The 13319-nt window shown below is 40.7% G+C and overlaps 1 protein-coding gene across 4 annotated transcripts in view; it reads right to left on the reverse strand.

Moving 5' to 3' along the window:
• grik5 (glutamate receptor, ionotropic, kainate 5) overlaps positions 1-13319 on the reverse strand; it is a 617387-nt gene that overhangs the window by 115607 nt on the left and 488461 nt on the right. For all 4 annotated transcript variants that reach the window (XM_061947301.1, XM_061947318.1, XM_061947309.1 and 1 more), the window contains 2 exons: positions 6471-6629; positions 6091-6243 (listed from right to left, as the gene is read on the reverse strand). In XM_061947301.1, coding sequence (XP_061803285.1) covers positions 6091-6243; positions 6471-6629 — 312 coding nt within the window. The remainder of the gene's footprint in view (positions 1-6090; positions 6244-6470; positions 6630-13319) is intronic.

Raw genomic sequence — 13319 nt, forward strand, 5'->3', positions numbered from 1 at the left:
CTGATAGTGGCCTTCAACTCTTCTGCGTTTTTGGGTCTGGCATTCTGCATCTTCCTTTTCACAATACCCCACAGATTTTCTATGGGGCTAAGGTCAGGGGAGTTGGCGGGCCAATTTAGAACAGAAATACCATGGTCCGTAAACCAGGCACGGTTAGATTTTGCGCTGTGTGCAGGCGCCAAGTCCTGTTGGAACTTGAAATCTCCATCTCCATAGAGCAGGTCAGCAGCAGGAAGCATGAAGTGCTCTAAAACTTGCTGGTAGACGGCTGTGTTGACCCTGGATCTCAGGAAACAGAGTGGACCGACACCAGCAGATGACATGGCACCCCAAACCATCACTGATGGTGGAAACTTTACACTAGACTTCAGGCAACGTGGATCCTGTGCCTCTCCTGTCTTCCTCCAGACTCTGGGACCTCGATTTCCAAAGGAAATGCAAAATTTGCATGGTTGGGTGATGGTTTGGGGTGCCATGTCATCTGCTGGTGTCGGTCCACTCTGTTTCCTGAGATCCAGGGTCAACGCAGCCGTCTACCAGCAAGTTTTAGAGCACTTCATGCTTCCTGCTGCTGACCTGCTCTATGGAGATGGAGATTTCAAGTTCCAACAGGACTTGGCGCCTGCACACAGCGCAAAATCTACCCGTGCCTGGTTTACGGACCATGGTATTTCTGTTCTAAATTGGCCCGCCAACTCCCCTGACCTTAGCCCCATAGAAAATCTGTGGGGTATTGTGAAAAGGAAGATGCAGAATGCCAGACCCAAAAACGCAGAAGAGTTGAAGGCCACTATCAGAGCAACCTGGGCTCTCATAACACCTGAGCAGTGCCAGAAACTCATCGACTCCATGCCACGCCGCATTAACGCAGTAATTGAGGCAAAAGGAGCTCCAACCAAGTATTGAGTATTGTACATGCTCATATTTTTCATTTTCATACTTTTCAGTTGGCCAACATTTCTAAAAATCCCTTTTTTGTATTAGCCTTAAGTAATATTCTAATTTTGTGACACACGGAATTTTGGATTTTCATTTGTTGCCACTTCAAATCATCAAAATTAAATGAAATAAACATTTGAATGCATCAGTCTGTGTGCAATGAATAAATATAATGTACAAGTTACACCTTTTGAATGCAATTACTGAAATAAATCAAGTTTTTCAAAATATTCTAATTTACTGGCTTTTACCTGTATATTCAATTGAATTGACTGCAAAGACAAGATACTTAAAGTTCGAACTGGAAAACTTTGTTATTTTTTGCAAATATTAGCTCATTTGGAATTTGATGCCTGCTCCATGTTACAAAAAAGCTGGCACAAGTGGCAAAAAAGACAGGAAGTTGGGGAATGCTCATCAAACACTTATTTGGAACATCCCACAGGTGAACAGGCTAACTGGGAACAGGTGGGTGCCATGATTGGGTATAAAAGCAGCTTCCGTGAAATGTTCAGTCATTCACAAATGTCGCCACACCTAGTGTGTGTGTGTGACAATCATTGGTACTTTAACTTTAACAAGGATGGGGCGAGGGTCACCACCGTGTGAACAAATGCGTGAGCAAATTGTCGAACGGTTTAAGAACAACATTTCTCAACGAGCTATGGTAACTTGCACATCTGTGAAGGCGCCATTAATGCTGAAAGGTTTTGGAGCAACACATGTTTTCATGGACGCCCCTGCTTATTTCAGCAAGACAATGCCAAGCCACGTGTTACAACAGCGTGGCTTCATAGTAAAAGAGTGTGGGTACTAGACTGGCCTGCCTGTAGTCCAGACCTGTCTCCCATTGAAAATGTGTGGCACATTATGAAGCGTAAAATATGACAATGTAGACCCTGAACATTTGAACAACTTAGGCTGTACATCAAGCAAGAATGGGAAATAATTCCACCTGAGAAGCTTAAAATTATTGGTCTGGTCATTTCCCAAACATTTACTGAGTGTTGTTAAAAGGAAAGGCCATGTAACACAGTGGTAAAAATACCGCTGTGCCAACTTTTTTGAAATGTGTAATTTTAAGTTAATGATTATATGTAGGGATGTCCGATAATGGCTTTTTGTCGATATCCGATATTGTCCAACTCTTAATTACGATACCGATATCAACCGATACCGATATATGCAGTCGTGGAATTAACACATTAATATGCCTAATTTGGACAACCAGGTATGGTGAAGATAAGGTCCTTTTTAAAAAATTTGATAAAATAAGATAAATAAATTAAAAACATTTTCTTGAATTAAAAAAGAAAGTGAAACAATCTAAAAACCGTTACATAGAAAGTAGTAATTAATGAAAATGAGTAAAATTAAGTGTTAAAGGTTAGTACTATTAGTGGACCAGCAGCACGCACAATCATGTGTGCTTACGGACTGTATCCCTTGCGGACTGTATTGATATATATTGATATATAATGTAGGAATGTAGGTGGTTCTTGCCCGGAAAAGGGTTGGGGAGGAGATCTTGCCCCAAGTGGAGGAGTTCAAGTACCTCGGAGTCTTGTTCACGAGTGAGGGAAGAGTGGATCGTGAGATCGACAGGCGGATCGGTGCGGCGTCTTCAGTAATGCGGACGCTGTATTGATCCGTTGTGGTGAAGAAGGAGCTGAGCCGGAAGGCAAAGCTCTCAATTTACCGGTCGATCTACGTTCCCATCCTCACCTATGGTCATGAGCTTTGGGTTATGACCGAAAGGACAAGATCACGGGTACAAGCGGCTGAAATGAGTTTCCTCCGCCGGGTGGCGGGGCTCTCCCTTAGAGATAGGGTGAGAAGCTCTGTCATTCGGGGGGAGCTCAAAGTAAAGCCGCTGCTCCTCCACATGGAGAGGAGCCAAATGAGGTGGTTCGGGCATCTGGTCAGGATGCCACCCGATCGCCTCCCTAGGGAGGTGTTTAGGGCACGTCCGACCGGTAGGAGGCCACGGGGAAGACCCAGGACACGTTGGGAAGACTATGTCTCCCGGCTGGCCTGGGAACGCCTCGGGGTCCCCCGGGAGGAGCTGGACGAAGTGGCCGGGGAGAGGGAAGTCTGGGCTTCCCTGCTTAGGCTGCTGCCCCCGCGACCTGACCTTGGATAAGCGGAAGAAGATGGATGGATGGATGGATGGATGTAGGAACCAGAATATTAATAACAGAAAGAAACAACCCTTTTGTGTGAATGAGGGGAGGGAGGTTTTTTGGGTTGGTGCACTAATTGTAAGTGTATCTTGTGTTTTTTATGTTGATTTAATAAAAAATAAAATAACGATACCGATAATAAAAAAAAAACGATACCGATAATTTCCGATATTACATTTTAAAGCATTTATCGGCCGATAATATCGGCAGTCCGAAATTATCGGACATCTCTAATTATATGCAAAAAAATTTTACATTTCTCAGTTTCTTGAAAAGGATTTGCAAATCATTGTATTCTGTTTTTATTTACGAATTAAACAACTTCACTGGTTATGGATTTTGTAGATTTGTGGTGGACTGTCATGTCTGTGTAATCATGTTTTGTCTTAGTCATGTTTTGTTTAGTTATTGGACTTTTTAGTTTCTGGCTTTTCACTCGCTTGTCTTGTTTCCATGATTACCCATTAGTTTCACCTGTTCCACGTTTGGACTCATTGTGCACTCTTGTTTGTCACCATAGCAACCCATTAGTTTTCACCTGTCACGTCACGCACCTGTTTCACGTTTTGAGTCACGCACCTGTTTTCGTTAATCATGTCTGTAGTATTTAAGTTCATTGTTTTTCAGTTTGTCTTTCTGGTGACATCCCCACATTTCTGACTCTTTTTTTCATGTCCATCGTTCACGCTGCTCCTTTTTGTCCATGCCAAGTAAGTTTTGTTTATTATTGCCACAGTTAGTGTTTTTTAGTGATGGGTTGATGAGGCGTCATGAAGCGTTTCGACACATTGCAAAACTGTATTGATACTGCGTCGATACTGTGTCACTAAATACTGACATCTGCTGGACATTAAAAATCCCTACAGGCAACCTATGGACCGACTCAACTGACACTGATTTGATGCCCTAGTACAGGGGTCACCAACCTTTTTGAAACCAAAAACTACTTCTTGGGTACTGATTAATGCGAAGGGCTACCAGTTTGATACACACTTAAATAAATAAATATATTGTCATTTGTAAGTTACACGTAAGTGTGATTTAAACAACAATAGCTAAATAAATAAATTTATATATATAAAAAAATGGGTATTTCTGTCTGTCATTCCGTCGTACATTTTTTTTTCCTTTTACGGAAGGTTTTTTGTAGAGAATAAATGATGAAAAAAGCACTTAATTGAACGGTTTAAAAGAGGAGAAAACACGAAAAAAATTAAAATAACATTTTGAAACATAGTTTATCTTCAATTTCGACTCTTTAAAATTCAAAATTCAACCGACAAAAAGAAGAGAAAAACTAGCTAATTTGAATCTTTTTGAAAAAATTAAAAAAATAATTTATGGAACATCATTAGTAATTTTTGCTGATTAAGATTAATTTTAGAATTTTGATGACATGTTTTAAATTGGTTAAAATCCAATCTGCACTTTGTTAGAATATTTAACAAATTGGACCAAGCTATATTTCTAACAAAGGCAAATCAGTATTTCTTCTAGATTTTCCAGAACAACAATTTTAAAAGAAATTCAAAATACTTTGAAATAAGATTTAAATTTGATTCTACAGATTTTCTAGATTTGCCAGAATAAATTTTTTGAATTTTAATCATAGTAAGTTTGAAGAAATATTTCACAAATATTCTTTGTCGAAAAACCAGAAGCTAAAATATTTATTATTCTTTACAATAAAAAAATAAATTTACTTGAACATTGATTTAAATTGTCAGGAAAGAAGAGGAAGAAATTTAAAAGGTAAAAAGGTATATTTGTTTAAAAATCCTAAAATTATTTTTAAGGTTGTATTTTTTCTCTCTAAAATTGTATTTCTAAAAGTAATAAGAAGCAAAGTAAAAAATAAATGAATTTATTTAAACAAGTGAAGACCCATCCATCCATCCATTTTCTACCGCTTATTCCAAGTGAAGACCAAGTCTTTAAAATATTTTCTAGGATTTTCAAATTCTATTTGAGTTTTGTCTCTTTTAGAATTAAAAATGTCGAGCAAAGCGAGACCAGCTTGCTAGTAAATAAATACAATTTAAAAAATAGAGGCAGCTCACTGGTAAGTGCTGCTCTTTGAGCTATTTTTAGAACAGGCCAGCGGGCGACTGATCTGGTCCTTACGGGCGACCTGGTGACCGCGGGCACCGCGTTGGTGACCCCTGCCCTAGTATATACAATAATATAAACCAAGTCATTGTATTTCATTTAGGATTATTTCATATCTTCATTTAAATAAAAATATATTTTTATCTTTTTTTAGATACAGTCAATAAATAATGTGAACATGTATCATAACATGGAAATCTAAGAGAAGGTGTTGTGGATGATTGTGGACTGGGAATTTTTTTAATTTTTTTGCACATTTTTATAAAAAAAAAGAAAAGTTTTTCCGACGTATTACATTTTAGACGATTTCTCTTCTTAGTTATTATTTCTCCGGCTGTAGAAAAGACACGCTCACAGGGCACAGAGGAGGCGTCAGTGCGACACAGTTTGCGTATCGGTCACGTGACCAAAACAGCTCATGATCGGTCACGTGACTTTCTAAAAGCGGTACGCGCACCGACACAGGGTTTCGCTCTATGAGCTCGACGCATGCGCCGATGCATCATCACTGGTGTTTTTTGTTGTTCATAGTTTTTGCCTTTGTGCAAGTGTTTGGTTTCATAGTTTGTTCTCCGCCATTGTGCGCGCCTTTAGTTTACTTCCTTGTTTTGTATTTATAGTGTTTAAATAAAAATGTACCTTCATTCCCATCTCTCGCCCGAGCCAACTTTCCGTTGCCTTCGAGAAAAACTAAACCCCAGGACCAAGTCATGACACTAACAAACTAACTTGACAGAGATTTAGAAATGTAACCTGTGTCAGTTTGCTACTTATTACAGCGCTTTTTGTGCCAAACCCTACTAAATCCCCGTGAGAGCGGCGATCCATACAAATGCGTGTGTCGCATCCGGGCTCATACCATGCGCAGATAGTTCATAAGGCTGGTGCCGTGTTGCCAGATCTGAGGCGAGGTGCAGCTGAGCGGCTTCACGCCAATTTCCTGACTGCGGTTGAGTTCCCTCACCGCCCCCACCACCACGTGCACCGCGTCGAACATCAGCGCTGACGAGAGCTGCGGAAGCAAGGGGGAGTGGGCGTACGGGGGAAGGGAACGTGGGAAGGTGATAGGGTTGATGTGGAGAATGGCAGAGAGATGGATAGAAGAGGCAAGACGATACAAGGAGATGTTTGTTGAATGATGGAATGATTGAGGAAGGGGGAGGAAACACAGATGGATGGATGAATAGCTGTTATTACGTCGGATTTCATTGCGTGGTGATCCAGCGCCAGGATACTCACGGCGGGGCCGGGGTAGGTCAGGTCGCAGGCCTCGTTCCACGACAGGTTGAGGCTGCGGATGAACTCCAGGTAGAAGGGATGTGTGGTGTTGAACATGGAGAAGCCCACGATGTTGGACTGCTCATCCACGATGTCATCCAGTCTCAGAAGGGGGAAGTCCTACGAAGACGACAATTGAAGTGAGTGACAGTGTCTTGGAGAGGAACAACACAGTGCGGGCGGAGTGTGATGAGCGAGGAGTGAAACAGGAGGGAGCGACAACATCTAATCTGGAGGGGATTGACAGCGACGAGAGCCGGGGGAGTGGAGGAATACGCTTTAGTGGAAAACACTCGGGTTGCTTTCCACTGAAAAAAGCTCAGAGCTTTGTTGTTTTCATGCCCATTTTTCCACAGCATTATACACATATTATTGAAACCGTGTGCTCTACTTTGCTGAGAGGATCTGGATATAGGTGCAGATAAAGCATACTTGCCAACCCTCCCGAATTTTCCGGGAGACTCCCGAAATTCAGCGCCTCACCCGAAAAAACTCCCGGGACAAAATATTCTCCCGAAAATCTCCCGGTTTTCAGCCGGAGCTGGAAGCCACGCCCAGAGGTGGGTAGAGTAGCCAGAAATTGTACTCAAGTAAGAGTACTGTTACTTTAGAGATTTATTACTCAAGTAAAAGTAAGGAGTAGTCACCCAAATATTTACTTGAGTAAAAGTAAAAAGTATGTTGTGAAAAAACTACTCAAGTACTGAGTAACTGATGAGTAACATATACACACATATCATATATATATATATATATACACACACACACACATATATACATATACACACACATATATATATATATATATATATATATATATATATATATGTATATATATATATATATATATATATATATATATATATATATATATATATATATATATACATACATTGATATATACAGTATATAATTTATATTTATTTTTTTTGCCGTTTTTGTTTACATGCTAAAGGTGTTTTAATGAATATACATGCATGTTTAACACATATAGATTCCTTTCTTTCATGAAGACAAGAATATAAGTTGGTGTATTACCTGATTCTGATGACTTGCATTGATTGTAATCAGACAGTAGTGATGACAAACGTCCACGTTTTCAAATGGAGGAGAAAAAAAGTTCCTCCTTTCTGTCTAATACCACATGAAAGTGGTTGGTTTTTGGCATCTTATTTGTCCAGCTTCCATATTCGTTTTTATACACTTTGGAAGAAATACATTGGCGGCAAACTCCGTCGCTTGCTAGCTTGTTTGCGCTGGCTTTCGGAGACTCTTATTTTGAAAGCGCAGGCGCGATGGAGCGGCACTTTTATTGTGAAGACAGGAACTGTGCAGTCAGTCTTTAGGCTTTTGACGGGGTGTACGATTGAAATAAAAAAGGGTCTTTTTTCCTTCACACTTTTGATTGATTGATTGGAACTTTTATTAGTAGATTGCACAGTACAGTATATATTCCGTACAATTGACCACTAAATGGTAACACCCCAATAAGTTTTTCAACTTGTTTAAGTCAGGTCATGTGACCGCCTGGCTCTGTTTGATTGATCCAACGTCACCAGTGACTGCATCTGATTGGTGGAACGGAGTGAAGCGTCACCAGTAAAGCAGGCACTTTGAAGGTCTGTCTGACAGACCAAAACAAACAAAGCGTGCATTAACAGATCGATCAAAATTAGTAGCGAGTAGCGAGCTGAATGTAGATAAAAGTAGCGGAGTAAAAGTAGCGTTTCTTCTCTATAAATATACTCAAGTAAAAGTAAAAGTATGTTGCATTAAAACTACTCTTAGAAGTACAATTTATCCCAAAAGTTACTCAAGTAAATGTAACGGAGTAAATGTAGCGCGTTACTACCCACCTCTGGCCACGCCCCCTCCAGCTCCATGCGGACCTGAGTGAGGACAGCCTTTTTTCGTGACGGGAGGACAACAGGGTGACAAAAACTAAATCATCCAGACTAGAGATAAATTGTATTATTATGTTTATTTTACCTGAAAAATAAATATATTTATTAATAAAAAAAAATAAAAAAAATAAATGCATTTTTACTATATTTTGCTAAAAACATCAAAATTAATTGTATTTTTATTTGTATTTTTTCGTGACTCCTTATTACATCCAGCCATAGAATTATACACTAAAATAAACATATTTCAAATAATTGATTTTAAAAGATCATAATAATTCATTTAAAATGACCATATTTAATTATTAAAATAATTGCTTGTTTATCAACAACTTTAGCAGTTTAATTAATTACATTTTGAAACTCTCAGAAGCCAAGTTATGTTATATTCCTTAATATTTATTTATGGAAGTTTGAAGTATCAATTATCTAAACATAGTTTTGTTTGCATATTTTCAGGATGTAGATATATATATATATATATATATATATATATATATATATATATATATATATATATATATATATATATATATATATATAGCGAAATTGTAACAGCATGCCGCCACAGACGGAAACACCTCCTAGGTAACACATGAGCCAATCACCACGCCCCTACGCCAGCCTGTACCCACCCACTCTGTGCCCTATATAAACCATGGTATGTGAATGCTCCCATTAAAATCTCCTGATGATTGAGGGAACCCCCTCATGAAACAGGCCTGTAGAGATGAAATAGTCTTGCGATTTTTTTCCCACACATACATATATATATATATATATATATATATATATATATATATATATATATATATATATATATATATATTAGAGATGCGCGGATAGGCAATTATTTCATCCGCAACCGCATTAGAAAGTCGTCAACAAAAAAAAAAAAAAAAAAAAAGAAAGTCGTCAACCATCCGCCATCCACCCGATGTAACATTTGATCAGAACCGCACCCGCCCGTTGTTATATATCTAATATAGACGATGCAAGGCATTAGTGAGGTTATAAAGCTTTTGCCTGTTAAAGAAAGGAGACTGATCCAATGCAGCACAGACATTCGCGTGCCACGCTGTCACGACCCAGATGCACACCAGTGCGCAATCATATGGGAGCCGCGCTGAGCGCACCTCCAAGCGCGTCTCGCTGCCGGCGACGGACGGGTATGTGCCCGACGCTCCAGCGCCATCCATTTTCAGGGCTAGTTGATTCGGCAGGTGGGTTGTTACACACTCCTTAGCGGGTTCCGACTTCCATGGCCACCGTCCTGCTGTCTATATCAACCAGGGTGAGCCCCACCCCTTTCGTGAGCGCACTGCGCGCGGAGTGACCCCTGTTACGCGCCCCCGGCAACAGGGGTGGCGGGCAGGTAAGCTGCGCGGGCGGAGCGCGCGGAGTGACCCCTGTTACGAGCCCCCGGCCACGGGGGTGGCGGGCAGGTAAGCTGCTTACCTGCTGCGCGTGACGCCGGCCGCGGCGAAGGCGGACGAGGCGGGGTGTCGGTGCGGTGGGCGCGGTGGTGACCCTGGACGTGCGTCGGGCCCTTCTCGCGAATCGCCTCAGCTACGGCTCCCGGTGGGGCCCTCTCGGGGGAAGGGGCCTCGGTCCCGGACCCCGGCGAGGCGTCCCTTCTCCGCTCCGTAAAAGTGTCCATCTCTTTTCTTTTTTTTTCTTCTGTTGTGGCATATGCTGCAGGTGCCTGCTCGTTTTTCGTATGTGGGTAACAACATTTAACTATGTATATATATTTCCGAATTAGTTTAACTGCCACCCGCCTGAATCTATTTAAAATCTAATTTTTTTTTATTTCAACCGCCCGACCCGACCCGACCCGCGGATAAAATCTAATTTTTTTTAATTTCATCCGCCCGATCCGCGGATAATCCGCGGACTCCGCGGTTGTGCCCGCAAACCGCGCATCTCTAATATATATATATATATATACAGGTAAAAGCCAGTAAATTAGAATATTTTGAAAAACTTGATTTATTTCAGTAATTGCATTCAAAAGGTGTAACTTGTACATTATATTTATTCATTGCACACAGACTGATGCATTCAAATGTTTATTTCATTTAATTTTGATGATTTGAAGTGGCAACAAATGAAAATCCAAAATTCCGTGTGTCACAAAATTAGAATATTACTTAAGGCTAATACAAAAAAGGGATTTTTAGAAATGTTGGCCAACTGAAAAGTATGAAAATGAAAAATATGAGCATGTACAATACTCAATACTTGGTTGGAGCTCCTTTTGCCTCAATTACTGCGTTAATGCGGCGTGGCATGGAGTCGATGAGTTTCTGGCACTGCTCAGGTGTTATGAGAGCCCAGGTTGCTCTGATAGTGGCCTTCAACTCTTCTGCGTTTTTGGGTCTGGCATTCTGCATCTTCCTTTTCACAATACCCCACAGATTTTCTATGGGGCTAAGGTCAGGGGAGTTGGCGGGCCAATTTAGAACAGAAATACCATGGTCCGTAAACCAGGCACGGGTAGATTTTGCGCTGTGTGCAGGCGCAAATTTTGCATTTCCTTTGGAAATCGAGGTCCCAGAGTCTGGAGGAAGACAGGAGAGGCACAGGATCCACGTTGCCTGAAGTCTAGTGTAAAGTTTCCACCATCAGTGATGGTTTGGGGTGCCATGTCATCTGCTGGTGTCGGTCCACTCTGTTTCCTGAGATCCAGGGTCAACGCAGCCGTCTACCAGCAAGTTTTAGAGCACTTCATGCTTCCTGCTGCTGACCTGCTCTATGGAGATGGAGATTTCAAGTTCCAACAGGACTTGGCGCCTGTACACAGCGCAAAATCTACCCGTGCCTGGTTTACGGACCATGGTATTTCTGTTCTAAATTGGCCCGCCAACTCCCCTGACCTTAGCCCCATAGAAAATCTGTGGGGTATTGTGAAAAGGAAGATGCAGAATGCCAGACCCAAAAACGCAGAAGAGTTGAAGGCCACTATCAGAGCAACCTGGGCTCTCATAACACCTGAGCAGTGCCAGAAACTCATCGACTCCATGCCACGCCGCATTAACGCAGTAATTGAGGCAAAAGGAGCTCCAACCAAGTATTGAGTATTGTACATGCTCATATTTTTCATTTTCATACTTTTCAGTTGGCCAACATTTCTAAAAATCTCTTTTTTGTATTAGCCTTACACAATATTCTAATTTTCTGACACACGGAATTTTGGATTTTCATTTGTTGCCACTTCAAATCATCAAAATTAAATGAAATAAACATTTGAATGCATCAGTCTGTGTGCAATGAATAAATATAATGTACAAGTTACACCTTTTGAATGCAATTACTGAAATAAATCAAGTTTTTCAAAATATTCTAATTTACTGGCTTTTACCTGTATTTATATATATATATATATATATATATATATATATATATATATATAATATGTATGAAATACTTGACTTGGTGAATTCTAGCTGTCAATATACTCCTCCCCTCTTAACCACGCCCCCAACCACGCCCCGTCCCACCCCCGAACACGCCCCCACCTCCCGAAATCGGAGGTCTCAAGGTTGGCAAGTATGAGATAAAGGGACCAAGGGAACTGTCAAACCTGCCTTTCCATCCTGCATGAACAAGGAAGAAGTCTGTTGACCTTTTTTGTATGCAGAGGTCATTGTTTTCAAGAACAAAAATGTTAGTCATCCATCCATCCATTTTCTACCGCTTGTCCCTTTTTTAAGGGTCGCGGGGGTGCTGGAGCCTATCTCGGCTGCATTCGGGCGGAATGCGGTGTACACCCTGGACAAGACGCCACCTCATCGCAGGGCCAACACAGATAGACAGACAACATTCACACACTAGGGACCATTTAGTGTTGCCAATCAACCTATCCCCAGGTGCATGTCTTTGGAGGTGGGAGGAAGCCGGAGTTCCCATGCTCGGGAAAGATCCCGAGCACGGGATTGAACCCAGGACTACTCAGGACCTTCGTATTGTGAGGCACATGCACTAACCCCTGTTCCACCGTGTCAACCATCCTCTAAATCAGGGGTGTCAAAACTCATTTCAGCTCAGGGACCGCATGGAAGAAAATCTGTGCACACGCGGGCCGGACTATTAAAATCATGGTGTTAAAAATAAAAAATAAAGACAACTTCAGAGTGTTTTCTTTGTCTCACTTTGGTCAAAAATATTTGGCTTGTCAAGACTTTCCAAAACAAGTCAAATTAGCTAACCTCAATGAACCCCAAAATAGCTTAAAATAAGTATATTATCACTAATAACAAGTGCACTTTTCTTGGTAGAAAAAAAAAAAAAAGACCTTTTTGCTCAATATGTTGAAAAATATTCTTAAATGAAGTAAATGCTAGTGCCATTATTTTGACTTAATATGCGCTCGGCATCATGATTTTTTTTTTCCTGCTTGAAATAAGAAATGATTACTTTAAAAAAGTAGTTTTATACTTGTGAGTGTTGATGACACAGCTTTGCAACACTTGATATTCTAGTTTCAAGCATGTTTTACTCAATATAGCTCATCAAATCTCAGCAACAAGCTGTAATATCTTACTGAGATCATTTAGGACCAAAACACTTAAAACAAGTAAAACACTCTAACATAAAATCTGCTTAGTGAGAAGAATTATCTTATCAGACAAAAAATAAGCAAATATCACCCTTATTAGAGATATTTAATCTTACTTAGATTTCAGTTTTTGCAGTGCAGTCTCAAGGAAAATAACCCGCGGAGGCACTTTCTAAAAGTAACATCCATATTTTGATGACCTTGAAGACCTTCAAGGGCTCTTGAAACTCCGGCTCTCTTCATTATGTAGTAGAGCTAAATGGATTGTGCTTTCTATTTGTCAAGACTTGGTTTTGGGTGTTTGCTTTTCCGGGATGCAACGGAAAGTTGGCACGGGCGAGACGG

Source organism: Nerophis lumbriciformis, linkage group LG04, assembly GCF_033978685.3.
Source record: "Nerophis lumbriciformis linkage group LG04, RoL_Nlum_v2.1, whole genome shotgun sequence".
Lineage (NCBI taxonomy): Eukaryota > Metazoa > Chordata > Actinopteri > Syngnathiformes > Syngnathidae > Nerophis > Nerophis lumbriciformis.